This window comes from Camellia sinensis, chromosome 11, assembly GCF_055761805.1.
Source record: "Camellia sinensis isolate YWXY chromosome 11, ASM5576180v1, whole genome shotgun sequence".
Classification (NCBI taxonomy): domain Eukaryota; kingdom Viridiplantae; phylum Streptophyta; class Magnoliopsida; order Ericales; family Theaceae; genus Camellia; species Camellia sinensis.
In genome coordinates, this window is record NC_138971.1 from 138,736,377 (window position 1) to 138,752,214 (window position 15,838).

At 35.6% G+C, this 15,838-nt stretch overlaps 2 protein-coding genes across 2 annotated transcripts; both read right to left on the reverse strand.

Annotated features, from left to right (window-relative positions):
- Positions 1 to 2,867: 2,867 nt before the first annotated feature.
- Positions 2,868 to 10,209, reverse strand: LOC114312896 (protein NUCLEAR FUSION DEFECTIVE 4). Its single transcript, XM_028259190.2, has 3 exons — positions 9,739 to 10,209; positions 4,347 to 5,245; positions 2,868 to 3,605 (listed from the first exon to the last, which is right to left on the reverse strand). Exons 1-3 carry the CDS (start codon positions 10,045 to 10,047, stop codon positions 3,134 to 3,136), a joined length of 1,680 nt encoding a protein of 559 aa, XP_028114991.2. The 5' UTR covers positions 10,048 to 10,209; the 3' UTR covers positions 2,868 to 3,133.
- Positions 10,210 to 14,863: 4,654 nt separating this feature from the next.
- On the reverse strand, positions 14,864 to 15,241 carry LOC145802663 (uncharacterized). The gene has a single exon (XM_082895425.1). It carries the CDS (start codon positions 15,239 to 15,241, stop codon positions 14,864 to 14,866), a length of 378 nt encoding a protein of 125 aa, XP_082751551.1.
- Between the last annotated feature and the right edge of the window lie 597 nt (positions 15,242 to 15,838).

Genomic DNA, 15,838 nt, shown 5'->3' on the forward strand with positions numbered 1-15,838 from the left:
GCAGCTTGACGACCAAGAATTCCACATCCACTATTCGGGAGCCCGCTCAAACGGGTAGTGTGATCTTCCCCAACGGGTATTCTGGACTCGCGTTGAAGTCGAATAATGGGTAAGGAGCTGGAGAAAGATCCGATTCGGAGAAGCCGAGTTTGGTGAAAGTCTTGTAATACATAACTTCCGATATGCTCCCCGAGTCAATGAGTATGCGTTCAACGGTGAATCGATTTACGCGTAACTCGATTATCAAGGGATTGATGTGTAGAATTGTCACTCAGGCCAAATCTGAATCATTGAAAGCAATGCTCGCAGCTTCATGGGGCCGTTTAGCTGGAGTGAGTTGATTTTGAGGGTCGGGATTCGATTGAATCATATGCACCGTGGATGACATTGGTAGGCTGTAAATCATGTGGATCACGCCGAGTGGAGGTGAATCCTGTCGTAAGGCTATTGCTTTGGTTGAGTTGTCTTTTCGGACATATTGTTGTAGCCGACCATCTTGTACCAGTTCCTCCAGGTGATCCTTCAATGCATAACAACTCTCGGTATCATGACCATGATCCATGTGATATTCGCACTGTCTATCCCGTTTTCTCATTTCAGGAGGTCCAACCATTTTGGACGGCCATTTAAAGAACGGAAGGTGTTGGACTTTGGCCATGATCGTGCTGATCGGCTCTGACAAATCCGTGTATTTCTTGTCGGCGCGCCTTATGCACCTGCCATCGACTTGCAGTTGTTCATTTGCTCAATGGGGGCATTGGTCGCTTGATCGGCGAGAATCCCGTCTCTTGTCTCTTTTAGCCTGATGCCGTGGTTCAGGGCTCTAAGGTGGTACAGAATTTATTGGCTGAGCAATTTCAGAAGGGGCCGTCTTGTTGGCCACATTTTCGATTTCAACCCGCAAGGCGTTATCCTCCACTTTGCAGTATTTCTCAACCTTCTTCATTAACGACCAGACTATTTTAGGGAGCCGTTTGGTCAAAGAGCTGCGGAGGGCACTGTCGGGATGTAATCCCATCTTAAAGGCAGTAATGGCCATGGAGTCATTGCAAGCATCGTCCATCAGATTAAAACACTCCTAATATCGCGCCGAATACGCATGAAGGGTTTCCCCGATTGAATCTGCATTGCCCAGAGGGAATCGGCTTGCTTTGGCTGGACCTCATTAGTGATAAACCTTGCCCTGAAGGATTTTTAGAGTTGGTGGAAGCTCTTGATCGAAGCCGGCTCCAATTTATAATACCACCTGACAGCCAGTGGTCCCAAATTGCTCGGAAATATTCTGCACATGAGAGTCTCGTCGTCTGCATGCATCGTCATGGCTTGCTTGTAATGGCGGATGTGATCGGTGGGGTCTGATTTACCATCATACAAGGTGAATGACAGTGCTTTGAATTTCTTAAGTAGCATTGCCCTTGCAATCCGTCGTACAAAGGGATCGTGCTGGTCTTCTTCGTCTGAACTGTTTCTTCTTCGCTTATGCCTTATACGTGGACTCTCTTCAGAGGAACTGGTAGTTTTGGGTTGTCCTTTCTTCTTGGGCTCCGGGGATAATGAGTCGGAGTCGCTATCAGTGTCTTGTTGTCGGGCTCAAGGTCGTCGACCACCTGCCCTCAGAGGTCGTTCCGGATCTTGGCGTACAGCTTGTTTGGACTTTGCCACTTCCAAGGCCAAATCCTGACGAAGACGTTCATTCTGAGTGATCATGTTTTCCAACCTCCGTTCGTTTTACTTTGTTTGTTCCATGATCGCTTGCATTGTCTCATGTGCTAAAGTCGAGGGTGAGGTGAAGTTCAAGGCACGTCTTGCGGCGATAGTCTCCGATCCAATCATGTTTGTTGGAGTGCGGTCGTCTCTCTGTGTGGTATCGTCAGTGACTATCAGAGGGTCTTCCGTTACGCTCGCCATGGATGTATTTGAGTATTCCTACAGACGGTGCCATTTGTGGGGAAGGTGGTTTGGAAATACTCTTCAGATCCTGGGAGACGCTCGTGATCCTCAGCTAGTCACCTGAAAAGGGATGAACACTCTGGTCGAGGGTGCCAGAATTTGCACACTGACGGATAAGTCAGTGTATACTCTCTTGATTGCTTGTATCTTAAGTTAGACATACTAGTTCTCACATACCTCTTTCTGTCCGACGTTCTTTTATTTATATCTTTTCTTTCCTGGGCCTCGGGGTTGGGCCCACTTCCAATTCGCCGTATAATTACTTATTCGGCTCCTCTTGCTGCAAAACAGCTTTCCACTCGGCCCCTCAATCAACCAGCTATTTGGCCGAATAGGGCCGAATGCGATGTATATATTTCAACTCTCCTGGTTCATCTATTCGGCCTATTTACGTCTCTCAATATTTCGGCCCCCACAATCTTATATATAATAGTTAGTGATTGATTTATTGTATAATACAAAGTTATTAATTATTAAAATAAAATGTAAAAAACTCTATTTATAGTGATTTAAAAATATGAAATATATTGAATCATACTTAAAAATTTATAAAAATTGATCAATATTTATTTTAAACCCAATAAATATGATTATGGAAAAGAAAATATGCGTATCGGTAAATTTTTTTCAAATTGTGCGAAAAATAAAAAAAATTCATGGTTTTGGTTACCGCAACCGTTACGTTACGACCTTTACACCCCACAACCGCAACCGCGCCACCGCCACCGTTACCGCCACCTCAACTGCTTTTCAGAACCTTGTTCTATGTGCATTGATAAACCTCATCTTAGACTTGTTCAAAATGCTCTGCTTCTTGGGATTGTTTGGGATGATCTACATAAGTGCACTTTTTAACTTTTTATGAAATATGGGTTGAGTTTGGATTGGATTTGAAGTGATGTATTAGAGAGCTGATGTGACTTAAATAAAATGATATGATTTAAATAGGATAGTGACTTTTTAATTTTTTGACTTTTTTTAAACATGCCAAATCAACCCTAAATGTCACTTATAAAATTATGCTACAAAGAAAACTCTCCCACTCACTCACTCTCAGTTCCTACATCTAATATCAGATGATACAAGTAAACATTAAAATTTCTATACAATTTATACTCTTCTCTTCAATGTTTACTTGAACCTAATCAAATTTCTTGTTTCTTCTCTTTTTACTGACATTCCATCAATACAGTAGTGTTGATCTCCGATTCTTCTCAAACCGGTCATAAGCAGGCCTAGTTCTCAAAAACAAAAGCACACTCGAAGCAAGCCCAATAACAGAAATGCATCCCCACCACACGAACGTTAAGAAATAGCATTTTCGCCCCATGCACACGACAGAGTCAGATACCATGCTCCCAATGCTTGGCCTCGCGTTGGAATCGTAAACAAGGGCTGCAAGTAGTCCATATGCGAGCGATCCAATGGGTATGTTGGTTATGAGGATGTTGTGGTTGACGCCAACATTGTTGGGACCAAACAGCTCGGATGTTATTGAAACTGCTGCAGCAAATATGAAGCCCGAGCTAAGGCCAATTAGCGCGGTGCCTATTTGTAGTCCTATGGTATTGCCTGATGCAGCGAGCAAGAAGAAGGCAATTGGGGTTGGGACTAGTCCGATGGCTAGCCAACCAGTCCTCGCAAAATAGACCTTCCTGTCACCCAAAAAAAACATAGTGAGTTTTATTGCACATTTTGCAGTATAGTCTTTCTTTTCATGGAGTTTTGTTTACCTCCACAAGCACAATGATCTTTGCATTTGTCATTGTTCTTATTGCTTCACCAACATTTTAGATTACAGTAGATCCAGTGATGGTATTTAAAGTATGTGTTTTGTGTTACTTTGTCTCTACAAGTTTTAATTTTGTTAATTTTATTTCTAAAATTTTCAATTTGAGTTAAATTTGTCTAATTTTTAGATTGTCATCTAAATCATTAATGAAAAATAATTTTAAAAACAAAATTATGATCTCTAAAGTGCACATTTTGTGCCACATTAGTTCCAAATTTTAATTTAGTCAATTCCACGGTTAAATGTTGTAATACTATACTTGGCCTTTTCATCAATGTTTAGGGACAAAATTGATTAAAAAAAATGAAAAAATGGGATACTAAAATGAAATAGAAAGGATATTTTAGAGACCATAACTATATTTTATTATCATTCTATTCGTGATTTAGATGTCCCCAATTTGAGTCAAAATCAAAAAATTTAGAGATAAAATTGACCGATTTAAATCATGTACTGCCAATGTGACACTAAAAACAAATAAGCTAGTGATTTTATGATCCTATAGATTTTCACTATATGCCATTAGACATCACTATAATGTTCCATACTGCTCTGCTGTTCAACAAAAAAATACTAAAAATCCCAAGAAAGTTGGATTACTTACACACGCATGAAGTCCGGTGCAGCGGAAAGCAATCGGCCGAAGAAGGAGAAAGAAGAATAGAGAGTGATTAAAGTTGATGTCTCTGAACCTTGTCCAAGTGACTGAGCTATCTGGCCAAGATTGTTACTATAAACAAGCCCAATTGTCCCTCCACAAAAGTATGCAACATAGTATAGCCAAAAATCCAATCGACTAACGAGCATCCGTGCCTTATGCTCTTCCCCAAGCATCACCAGCCGATCCCTCTCCATCATCTTCGCACAACACCCTTCGCTTACCCCTGTGTTTTGTCCTGTAACCGCGTAAGGTGGCCCATCCTCATCTCCAATCGTCTCCCGGGTTATGAGCTCTTTATGAAGCTCAAGCTCATCGGCATCTACCAAAATGAAGCCCGAGCCATCAAGGCGAAAGCTAGAGTGGATTGCACGATGAAACCAATCACGCGCGTAGACAATGCCAGGGATGCCTAGGGGGAGGATGAGGAGGGAAATGGCTCCACCAAAGAGAAGGCGGGAGGTTGAGGAGTCGGTTGGCATGATGAAAAGGAGGTAGAGGCCGGTGATGACTGCGAAGACATTGAGGAGGAGGAAAATGAGGGAGTCGCGATGAATAGCATCAGGAGGGAGGGGGGTGAGAGGGGGTTGGCGGAGAATGGGGACGAGGGACACGAGGGAGGTGATGAGGGGGATGGCAGCGTTGAGGAGAAGGTAGAGGGCGTTGGAGGAGGGATCGATGGCTTTGGCAGCGAGGGTGTATAAGGCGGCGCTTACGCCATTGAAGCTAACGGTGAGGGAGATTGCGAGGGGGCGGTTGGCGGGGAAGTTTCGGTTGCATAGAACAAAGCAGACAGTGTTGAACCAACATATGCTGCAGCCAGCTAGTAAACATACGAGGAAAACCTGTCAAGAGTTACATAACCAAACATTGTTACTCATAATTAGAGGAAAGCAAAAAAAAAGGAGGCTATGAAGAGTACTTTGTACAGCTCTGTTTGTGTTGAATGATGTATGTTTGAAGATGGAATGAGAATGTGGTGATGAAAATTGTTGAAAAATGTGATCTAGAGATAGTGTCATTCTTATAAAAAGATCAAAAGACACAATATTGATCAAAGAGTGAAGAAGATATGAATGGACTTTGTTTAAAACTAGTTTTGAGATTTGATAAGGTTACTAAGTTAAGTTGGAACATATTTTAAAATTTGTAAAATTTTTAAATTAAATTTTAACACTCTCCACTTAACTCATTTATAATTTTAATTATGGGCCAAGCTTCTCTCAAGGCCACTGTGTAAACTAGATGGTTGAATTATGGGCTCATGGGCTTATCATGGACCCACCGTGGGCCCAATATGATTATAAGGTTATGTGTATAGATCATCAATATTAAAACCAAACTAACTTGCTACAATATTGAACAATCCGAAAGGCTTTCAAAATAGCCCTAAAAAAAGTAAAGTATAAATAATTAATAAACAATATTAGTGGTGAAATAGGAAAATTGACCATAGATTATGGTTTTATTTTGTTAATTTTTTTTAGTTTGAGATAAATGAGAGATTTATAGGAAATTTTAAGAATTTTATAAAAACTTGTAAAATTTTAAATAAAGAATAAATGAAGAGAGAGAGGGTGACTACTCCATAAATGTTTAGGGTCTGTTTGGTAACAATTCCGTTTTCAGTTTATATTTACAAAAATTTAAAAAACCGTCATAAAAACTTATTTGATATTTTTTTTAGTTTATAAATGGTTGTCTCAGTTTATAAATTTGAGAAAAAAACGTAAACTCAAAAAATGAGTTTACGTTTTCAGTTTTCAATTTTTTTTTTCAAATAATTATTTTTTTAATTAAATTTTTTTCATTTTATTTCAAATAATTTTTTTTCCAATTAATTTTTTTTTCAAATATTTTTTTCAAATTAATTTTTTTTTTCAATTATTTTTTTATTTTAATTAATTTTTTTCAATTATAATGTGTGTGCTTCTATTGTCATAACGGAAATGCCCCAGACCCCCTTTTCTCCCCCACCCCCACGACCCCCATCCCACATGGGGTGGGTGATTGAAAAAAAAAAAAAAAAAACTAACTGGCCAATGAAATGCCAGTGGGGGTCTTGGGGTTTCTAGCAAGTTTGTTGTCATAAATAATAAAAATAAATATAAATATTTTAGGCCTGAACAAACATATTTTTTAGTTTATATTTTTAAATTTTTTATAAACATTTTGTTCAAACCAAACGAGTTTGTAATTTATGTTTTTCTAAAAATAAACAAAAATCAGTTTATAAAATTTTTGTAAAAATAAACGAAAAACGTAAACGTTATCAAACGTTACCTTATCTTCCTAAAATTTATTTAAATTTAAAAAAAAAAACATTTAAGGTCAAATGAAAAGGTAAAAGAGGGCAATGAATAACGGCTTTGAAATGAGAATATAAAAAGTTGAAAAATATAATATAAACTAATAAATTTTAGGGGCTTTTGTTTTAAGATCTCTTGTATTAAGATTTTATAATATAAATGACATCTAATGTTTTCATAATGTCTAAGGTCCCTCTAGTTGATCTAGAGAAAATTGGTCCAGAGAAAATTAGTCCAGAGAAATTCTGGTCCAGAGAAATTCTCTAAGTTGAAAATGTTGAGAATAGATTTATGACAATTCTAGGAAGCAAATGATCATGAAAGGCAAAGCTTGTGATTCAACATTAGGGGGTGGTTTGGAGATGCAACATGACATAGAGGTTGACGATGGAAAATTCTCAAAACCACAGAAATTTCCCTTTACAACCCAGAGAAAATTGAGAAATAGATAATTCCTTTCATGATGATTTTAATACCTTTCAGAGAAAATTTCCCTTTAACATGATCATCTAAATACTATAGATGATTTTAATTGAAAAATAGATTGATTGACAGTTTCGCATCACAATATGACAATTCCTTTCATTAGGGAAAAAATTTGATAAACGGACAAAACAACCTTGGTCACCCATAACCAACATAGCTCAAGACCATCTCTTTTCAATCCTCCTACTCTTACCCATAGATTCAATCCTCTCTTTTGCCATGACTTGTAACAGATTCAGGTCTTTCACTTACTCTAATTCCCTCTGGGAATCCATCTACAGGAAGGATTGGGGTTCCACTTCTGTTGATGCTATCAAATCTGCTTGAGGACTTGTGCAATCTGATATGCTCATAGAAGATCAACCAAGAGAAATTTCAATTCAACCCATAGAATTTCTCTAGACCAATTCAGAGAAAATTCAGTTTAAATCGAGAATTTCTCTTGACCAACTCAGAGAAATTTCAGTTCAAACCAGGCAGATCAGAGAAATTTTCTGGATTGAAACCAGAGAAATTCTCTCTATTTGCAGCAGAGTTATATTTTTATGAACAGACCTTGGTGATTGTACATTGATCCAGGAAATTTATCTGACTTCACAAATTTCTCTGACTTCGAATAAACCAGCTTCACTTTGACTCACCCAATACAGCAAGTGACTCACCCAATACTGCAACAGCCGTGCTTGTATGAAGTCTCCCATCAGGTTGATAGTTTGGCAAAGAGATCTCCCTAAACACCTCTTGGCCCATATCAAATGCCACAATCAAGATCCCAAAACCATGCTCCTTTGCTGGCTCAAATGCAACCCAATGAACAGTCCCATTCACAAACACAGACAAGATATTTATAGAAAGTTCAAAACCCATAGTAATTTCATATTCAAGTTTTTGCTGCACAAATCTTCTCCTCACACCCAAACCCTTCTCTTCTCTCTCCTCTTCCCCAAACCCCTCTGACTCCGAACCCACCTCTCTCTCAGCTCGTAATCTTCTTTGACATTAGATGCCCAATTTCAAAACCCTTCCTCATCAGACGCCGACGCCGACGCCGGTGGAGTGTCTGCTCCTCCGAAGAAGAGCAGCTGGTCTATGCATGTGTATATATTTTTCAAATCTGACACTGTAGAGAGAGAGAGAGAGAGTTGATCAGAAACTTGCTGCCATGGTTGCGCGTGGTGTTGAGGTTGGTGTTGGTCGATGCTTCGCAGTGGTGCTGGCTCAGTGCAGAGGGAGAGAGAGTTGTTTGTCCATAGCTTCCGATGGTAGCTCTTCGTTTAGATCGGGCACGGAAGGAGAGACAAAGAGGGGATATGTTTAGGGACCTTAGACATCAAAAAATAATTTTATGGATCTCTTCTATTACGAAAAGTGGGAGAGGGACCCTACACTAATTTTTTCTAAATTTTATAAATTTCTCTTACTAATATATATATATATTTTAATGATATTATTGACAAGAAAAATTTAAAAGCTATGTCATGCATTAATCATTCATTAGTCATGAATCTGGAGGAACACAAGTCTGTTAATTTACATTTAATAGATAGGAAATGTCTTATCTCCAATTGAAATTTTAACCGGAGCAAATAGTTGAAATCTCTAACCGATAACAATCTGTTTGTGAGCAGTAATAATTATTAAACAAAAGATTGTTACCAGTAAGAGTTTTTGAAAAAATTCAACTGGGTTATGTTTTCATAAATTTTTATTAGTAAGCGTCTTCTTTTTAATGATTCTTACCAGTCATAGATTGATTTTTGCATGTTAAAAATCTCAACTGTCTAGTCTAGTTCAACTATCAACTGAAAACAAGCCAAATTTTAATATATATATATATATATATATATATATATATTCAAAGGGCACCAAAACAGATCAAATGAAATCTCATTGTTGGACAGAAAGTAGAGAAACTCCATAGACAACACGGGCCAAAATATAGGTGGTTTATACTTATTCAACAATCAACATACAAACATACAAACAAAAAAGTTTGCAATTAAGTTGAAATTCTCCATATTAAGCATTGTAAATTCAAAACCAAAACTACCCACAAATCCATTATTATATCTCAAGTTTTACCCGAAACTTACCAAAAACAGAGTCAAGATTGCAGGTTAAAAAAAAAACATATAAAATAACAAAAATAACAAACAAACAAATCACCAAATAATATGTATATATATATATATATATTTAGACTAGAAAGTGAAATGATTAGATTGATATTAGAAGTTAAAATAGTTCAATATGATCAAAAACTGTTCCAAACAGTTACAATGTGAGCCTGTTACAGCATAAGCCAGTTTCGTCTACACCATTGTAACTGTTTGACTTATAAAAGTATATAACATAAAATACAAAACAAAAATGATATACAAATTAAAGTTAAAATTCTCCATATTAAGCCTTGTAAATTGAAACCCAAAAATCATTTCTCTTTCATACAATGCTAGAGATATGATCATGATTCATAACATTCAAAATCACCAAAAATAGGCACATATAATATCCACAGAGAGAGAGAGAGAGAGAGAGCTAACCACAAAATAAGGCAAGACAATGATATTCCTTATGACAAGCCACTGAACTCCATAACCAAAGAGACCCATGAAAGCAGCAATGAACATGACAACCCACAAGGGTAAACAGAGAGAAGCGAGTCCCGAAGACCACCCGAACGCCTTGCCGAGATCAGAAGCTACTGCAAGGTAGTTAAGCTGAACCTGCGATATCCCCAACACCTTCTTCAACTCCGACGAGTACGCCGAGAAGTCGAAGTTGGTCCCCGTAAAGGCCTGGATCCATATAGTGGCCACCAGTATCATCCACTTTCTCGACTGCCCCGCCATGAACCACCGCTGAAACGCCGTGCACGGCGGAGTCCGATGACAGTTGTGGAGGTGGAGGGGTTTTGGTGGTGGAGGTTGTTTTGTTGATGAGGTTGCGTTTGTATGAGGCTCTTCCTCTACGTGGCCTCATTTATAAACGGTCACTCAATTTTCATTATTACAGTGAAGACAAAAGAATGTACATTTTGCTAGCCCCACTGCCCTTTTCCTTTTTTTTCTTTTCTTTCTTTTTAAAATTTTCTTGGGAAAATTAGAACGTGAGGTGTGGGTTGATATATATCCAAAAACAGACATTAAGAAAAATAATATAAAAATCATTTTTTAAATTCCATAGAAAAGAGATAATTGACGGATGATTAAAGAAGATATGTAAAAATAGAAAAAATTGTCTCAAATATTCTAATAATCTGACATATCACTAGATTTGACAAATATGTATAACTTTTAGATTAGAGTACCATCATTTTAAAATTAAAGATTAATTACATTAAGATGGACTCAATTATTAATAAATACCAGGTTATGAACTTATATATCATTACAACATGTAAGATTTAAAGTATTAATTTTTTTTTGGCCTCAAAAGGGAAAAAATTGTTACAAAAAATATTTAGGAATTAATTATTGTAGTCTCAAGGGTCGTCAAGTCATTTTGAAAAGTTTAAAATATATATATATATAGCAATAATTTTAAAATTTTGACTAATAAATGCATTTTAAACTGTATTTGGTTTATGAATTTGGTAGGAATTTGAAAAAAGAAAGAGAAATGAGTGTGAATTATAATTATATTTATTCAAATTTTACCTATATTTTTCTTTTTTCTTTTTAAATCTCTATACAAATTTATGAACCAACCACAGTATTAGAGACAAAATTGGTGCCAAAAAGTTTTTTTTTAAGACAAAAATTTTAGTCATAAAAATAGTTTTTCATCACTAAATATCTAATTTCGTCGCTAAAAATATAACAATGTCACTTTTCACAATTAAAATATTTCATCTTTAAAAAATATTTTTGTCTCTAAAACCTTAAGTTGTTATAATGGATGCGGACTCCTCAATTATAAGACCCGTCTCGAAATGAGCATTTGTAAGATTTTTTATAATTGAAGGAGTTAAAATATACTAGTACATAAATAAAATAATTAGTAGATATTTGTTAATTGTTGAGAGGTCTTACTAATGTCTATCCTAAGAGGCATCACTAAAATACATAATATCGAAATATTTATAATCTTAATATATTTTTTACATTCAAAAATACTTTTACACATTTCTATACAAATTTTTATAAATATTTTAATACATTTTTTAACACTGGCTTAGACTGTTTTTAGCATTTGTAAATTAATAAAGAATGTTGTGGCAAATACTGATTTAGTCATTTCAAAACAAAACAAAAAAAATCCATAAAGATGTCTTATACTTTTAAAAATAGGAAAATGTTAAAAAGTGTTCTAAGAGATGTTGTTTGTATTGAAAAACCCCCTAAAACGTATATTAAAATGAATTAAAATGTGTAAAAGTGTTTTAAGATATATGAAAATATGTCAAAATTATAATTTTTTTGACCTTTTATAATGCTTAACAAGGCTCTAAATTAGAGTAAGGTAGGTGTCTCAATTGTTACGGGCCCATATTCATTATTAAGGTCTCTTTTAAAAAGTGACTTATAAGTTAGTTTTTTAATTTTTCTTAATTTATTTAAGTCGTATTACATCTCTACTTTTTTATATCTTTTAGCAATAAATAAAAAAATCAACTTATTTAATTCTGAAAACAACTCTAAGATTCGAGCCCTAACATCCCTATACCCCCTCCCCCACATATAGATAATGATATTGATGTTCTATGCACACAAAAAAAACAAAAACTAAATTAATATTAATGCTAGGTCATTCTTGTTAATTTTATATTCTGTGGGCATATTATTTTTCCCAAAAAAAAAAATGGCTAATGGATTGATACCCAAAATCGTATAAAAAATTGTAACTAGGTAAGTAGGACAAAATAAAAAAGAAATGCGTAATCAACAATGGAGCTTAGCTTTAGCTGGCCAACGCACCACATTTGCAAAAACCCTGTTCAATCATCGGGTTAATATATCTATCTTAAAAATAAAATTAAAAATAAAAAATCAATAGGTTAATATAGCAATTTTGTGTTGGCTTTTTTACCCAAATGGAAGTTAAAAAAAATAAAATAATAAAAAAAAACTTTGTCTTAGGAAAATCACATTCACGTGTGTTTTGGCACATTTCTAATTGTTTGAATTTTTTTAACGACTTACTTTAGGTAATTTTGATTAACAAACATGCTGTTTTTCCCCTTTTTTTTTAAAAAAAAAAAAAATCCAAAATGATCAATGTATTATTTATAAAATGTCTGATTATGCAAAATGATTAATTATAATGTATAAAATGATAAACATGTCAATGCTATATAAATAAGGAAAATTGATAAATAAATTGGGTTGAGCTTCTCTCTTGTTGTCCAAACCCGTGAGAGTGAATATTGTATAACTTTTTATGTATATCATTCACGAACAATAAAAATAAAAATTGATTCAATAATCGTAACCTATATTAAAATATTGACTTTGCCACCAAAATAATGAATTATCTATTTTAAAAAAGTACCCTTGTCATCTTTAAATGTTATCATTTAATTTATATTGAAATGATGTCAAATATAAATTTGGATAAATTATAAATACATCCATTGAGATTTGCTTAAAATATGATTTCTCCTCTTGTAATTTTGGAAATTAAATCTCGTCCTTTTAAATTTCTAATTTCATGACAAATTACCTATTTACAATTAATAGTTTTTAATAATGTTAGAAATTTATTTCAATTAATAATTCAGGTAATTTTATCATTATATAAGAGAACAGTTACGAATTTTATTTTTTTCAGTTAATTCTGTTAAATAAAAAATTCTGACAATAAAATATTTATAATTTTTTAAATCATATAAGATAATTGGTATTTTAAACAAATTTAAAAAAGTGCATTTACAATTTACCCTCTAAATTTTTATATAAAAAACATAAAGTGGCAACCACACTACACTCTTTTTGGTGGTTTAATAAAATATGGATTGATTTATGATTATACGAAGGCCTTGTTTGGGGATGGTATGTTTTAGTCAAAAAGTCATTATAAGTTGTCACATCATTTTCTTTATTTTTCTACACATATTTTTGTAAAAAATTAAAAAGTCACTAAAATAAAAAAATAAAAGTATGTGCAAATGTTCAAATTGCCTATCATTTTGGTTCACGTGCAGCACGTTACGAAGGTAGCACCGGAATAACAAGACAACCTGGGTTCACTATTGACGCAGCGTTGTAATGGAATGAATGACTAGATATCGTTCTAGTAGACGACGGGGAAGATATCGTTCTTTGGACGGTAACAACTCGAATTCACGAGCAAAGATAAACAACCTTGCACACAAGGCAAATAGAGAGAACTCTGATTATATTCTTAAAAAAACTCTTTTCTTTTTTTCTACCTTTTTGCCACAGGGCTTACAAACATATTCATACTAACTACTAGATACTCAAACTGTGAATTTCCTAATACAGAAATAAATACTAAAGCACTCCCTTAAACTCTTGTACTAAATACAATGTATCAAATACAAAGAACCTAACCTTTAGACCTTGAAGAGTTTGAAAGACATGAATACAAGCCAATGTATTAATGAATACAAGGAATGAAATGTATCCAATGTATCCATTAATTAATTTTCCTTTGAACTTGAACCTGTTCTGCATCAGTCTCTCCTTTTTTGAAAGAACTCGTCCTCGAGTTAACTAGAGGAATTGGGATATCTGGAGTCATATGATACGCAAATAAGTCTTGGACATTGAAAGTTTTGGAGATGGCTAAATCTTCTAGAAGATCCACCACATAAGCATTATCATTGATCTTTTTCAAAATGCGAACAAGACCAATCTTCTTCTATTTAAGCTTACTGTATGTGCCCACTAGATACCTCTCTTTGCGCAAGTGAACCATTATCATATCACCAACTTCAAAAGTCTTCACTCGTCGATGTACATCTGTGGCGACTTTATACTTCGCAGCTGATTCTTCCAATTTCTTTCGAACATCTGCATGAATGTTGGCCACCTTTTCCACCATATGATCAGCAATGATACTCATTCCTGGAAGCTTGGGAAGAGGAACCAAATCTAAGGTATGCAGCGAGGATCGAACATAAACAATCTTTAACGGAGACTTTCCAGTCGAACAGTTTGGCACATTGTTATAAGCAAACTCCGCTTAAGAAATAACAAAATCCCACTGCCTTGGACTTTCTTGACACAAACTCCGCAAAATATTTCCCAATGTACGATTCACTACCTGTGTTTGACCATGGGTTTGGGGATGACAAGTAGTACTATACTACAAAGTTGTATCCAGCCGCTTCCAAAGAGACTTCCAAAAATAACTCAGAAACTTGCTATTGCGATTGGAAACTATAGACTTTGGCACACCATGGAGACGAACTACCTCGCGAAAGAATAGTTGAGCAATATTGTTGGCATCATGTGTTTTCCTGCAAGGAATAAAATGCGTCATCTTCGAAAACCTATCAACAATAACAAAAATAGAATCCACACCACGCTGTGTTCGCGGAAGACCGAGAACAAAATCCATGGACAGATCCTCCCAAGGAAATTCTGGAATAGGAAGAGGCGTATATAATCTAGTATTTTGTGCTTGACCCTTCGCAGTTTGACATGTGTAACAACGCTTCACATACCTCTCCACATCTCTTTTCAACTGAGGCCAATAATATCAAGATTCGACCATAGCAATGTTCTTGTCTCGCCCTAAGTGCCCTTCCAAGCCTCCACCATGAGTTTCTCGAATAATGTGCTCTCGCAAAGACCCGCGAGGAATACAAAGACGATCATCGAAGAATAAAAATCCCTCAAGTAGCAAGTATTTGCTAGATTCTTGAAAACCTGAATTGCACTGTGCCCATGCATCTTTAAAATCCTCATTATCAGCATAAAGCTCTTTCAAATATTCAAAACCAGAAATCTCATTTTTCGCAATGATAGGTAAAGAAGCTCGTCGACTCAACGCATCAGCTACTTTATTTAATTGACCAGATTTGTGCTTAAGAGAAAAGGTAAACTTTTGTATATAAGCAATCCACCTGGCATGCATTTAGTTTGGCTTGGTAGCATTCTGAAGGTACTTGAGAGCTTGGTGATCACTGTTTAACACAAATTCCCGTTGAATCAGATATGGCTCCCAATGGTACAAACTTCGTACTACTGCATACAGCTCTTGCTCATACGTCGTCCACTTCTGTCGAGCATCACTAAGTTTCTCGCTGAAAGAGGCTATGGGTCGGCCTTCTTGAGAAAGAACAGCTCCAATGCCAATACCGAAAGCATCACAATCAACCTCAAACAACTTATCAAAGTCCGACATGGCTAAAACCGATGTTGTGGTCAACCTCTCTTTCAAAACCGCCAAGCTCTGTTCTGCAGCATCAGTCCACACAAATTGCTTATGCTTCATGCAATCTGTGAGTGGGGCAGCAATGGTACTGAAATTCCACACAAAACGTCTATAAAAAGTTGCCAAACCATGAAAGCTGCGTACGTCGGTAATGGACTTTGGGATTGGCCACTCTCGAATGGCTTTAACCTTAGCCTCATTAACCTTGATCCCTTCGGCACTCACAACATAGCCCAGGAAGATCAAGCTCTCTGCCAAAAAACTGCACTTCTTCAAATTCACATATAAATTGTTCTC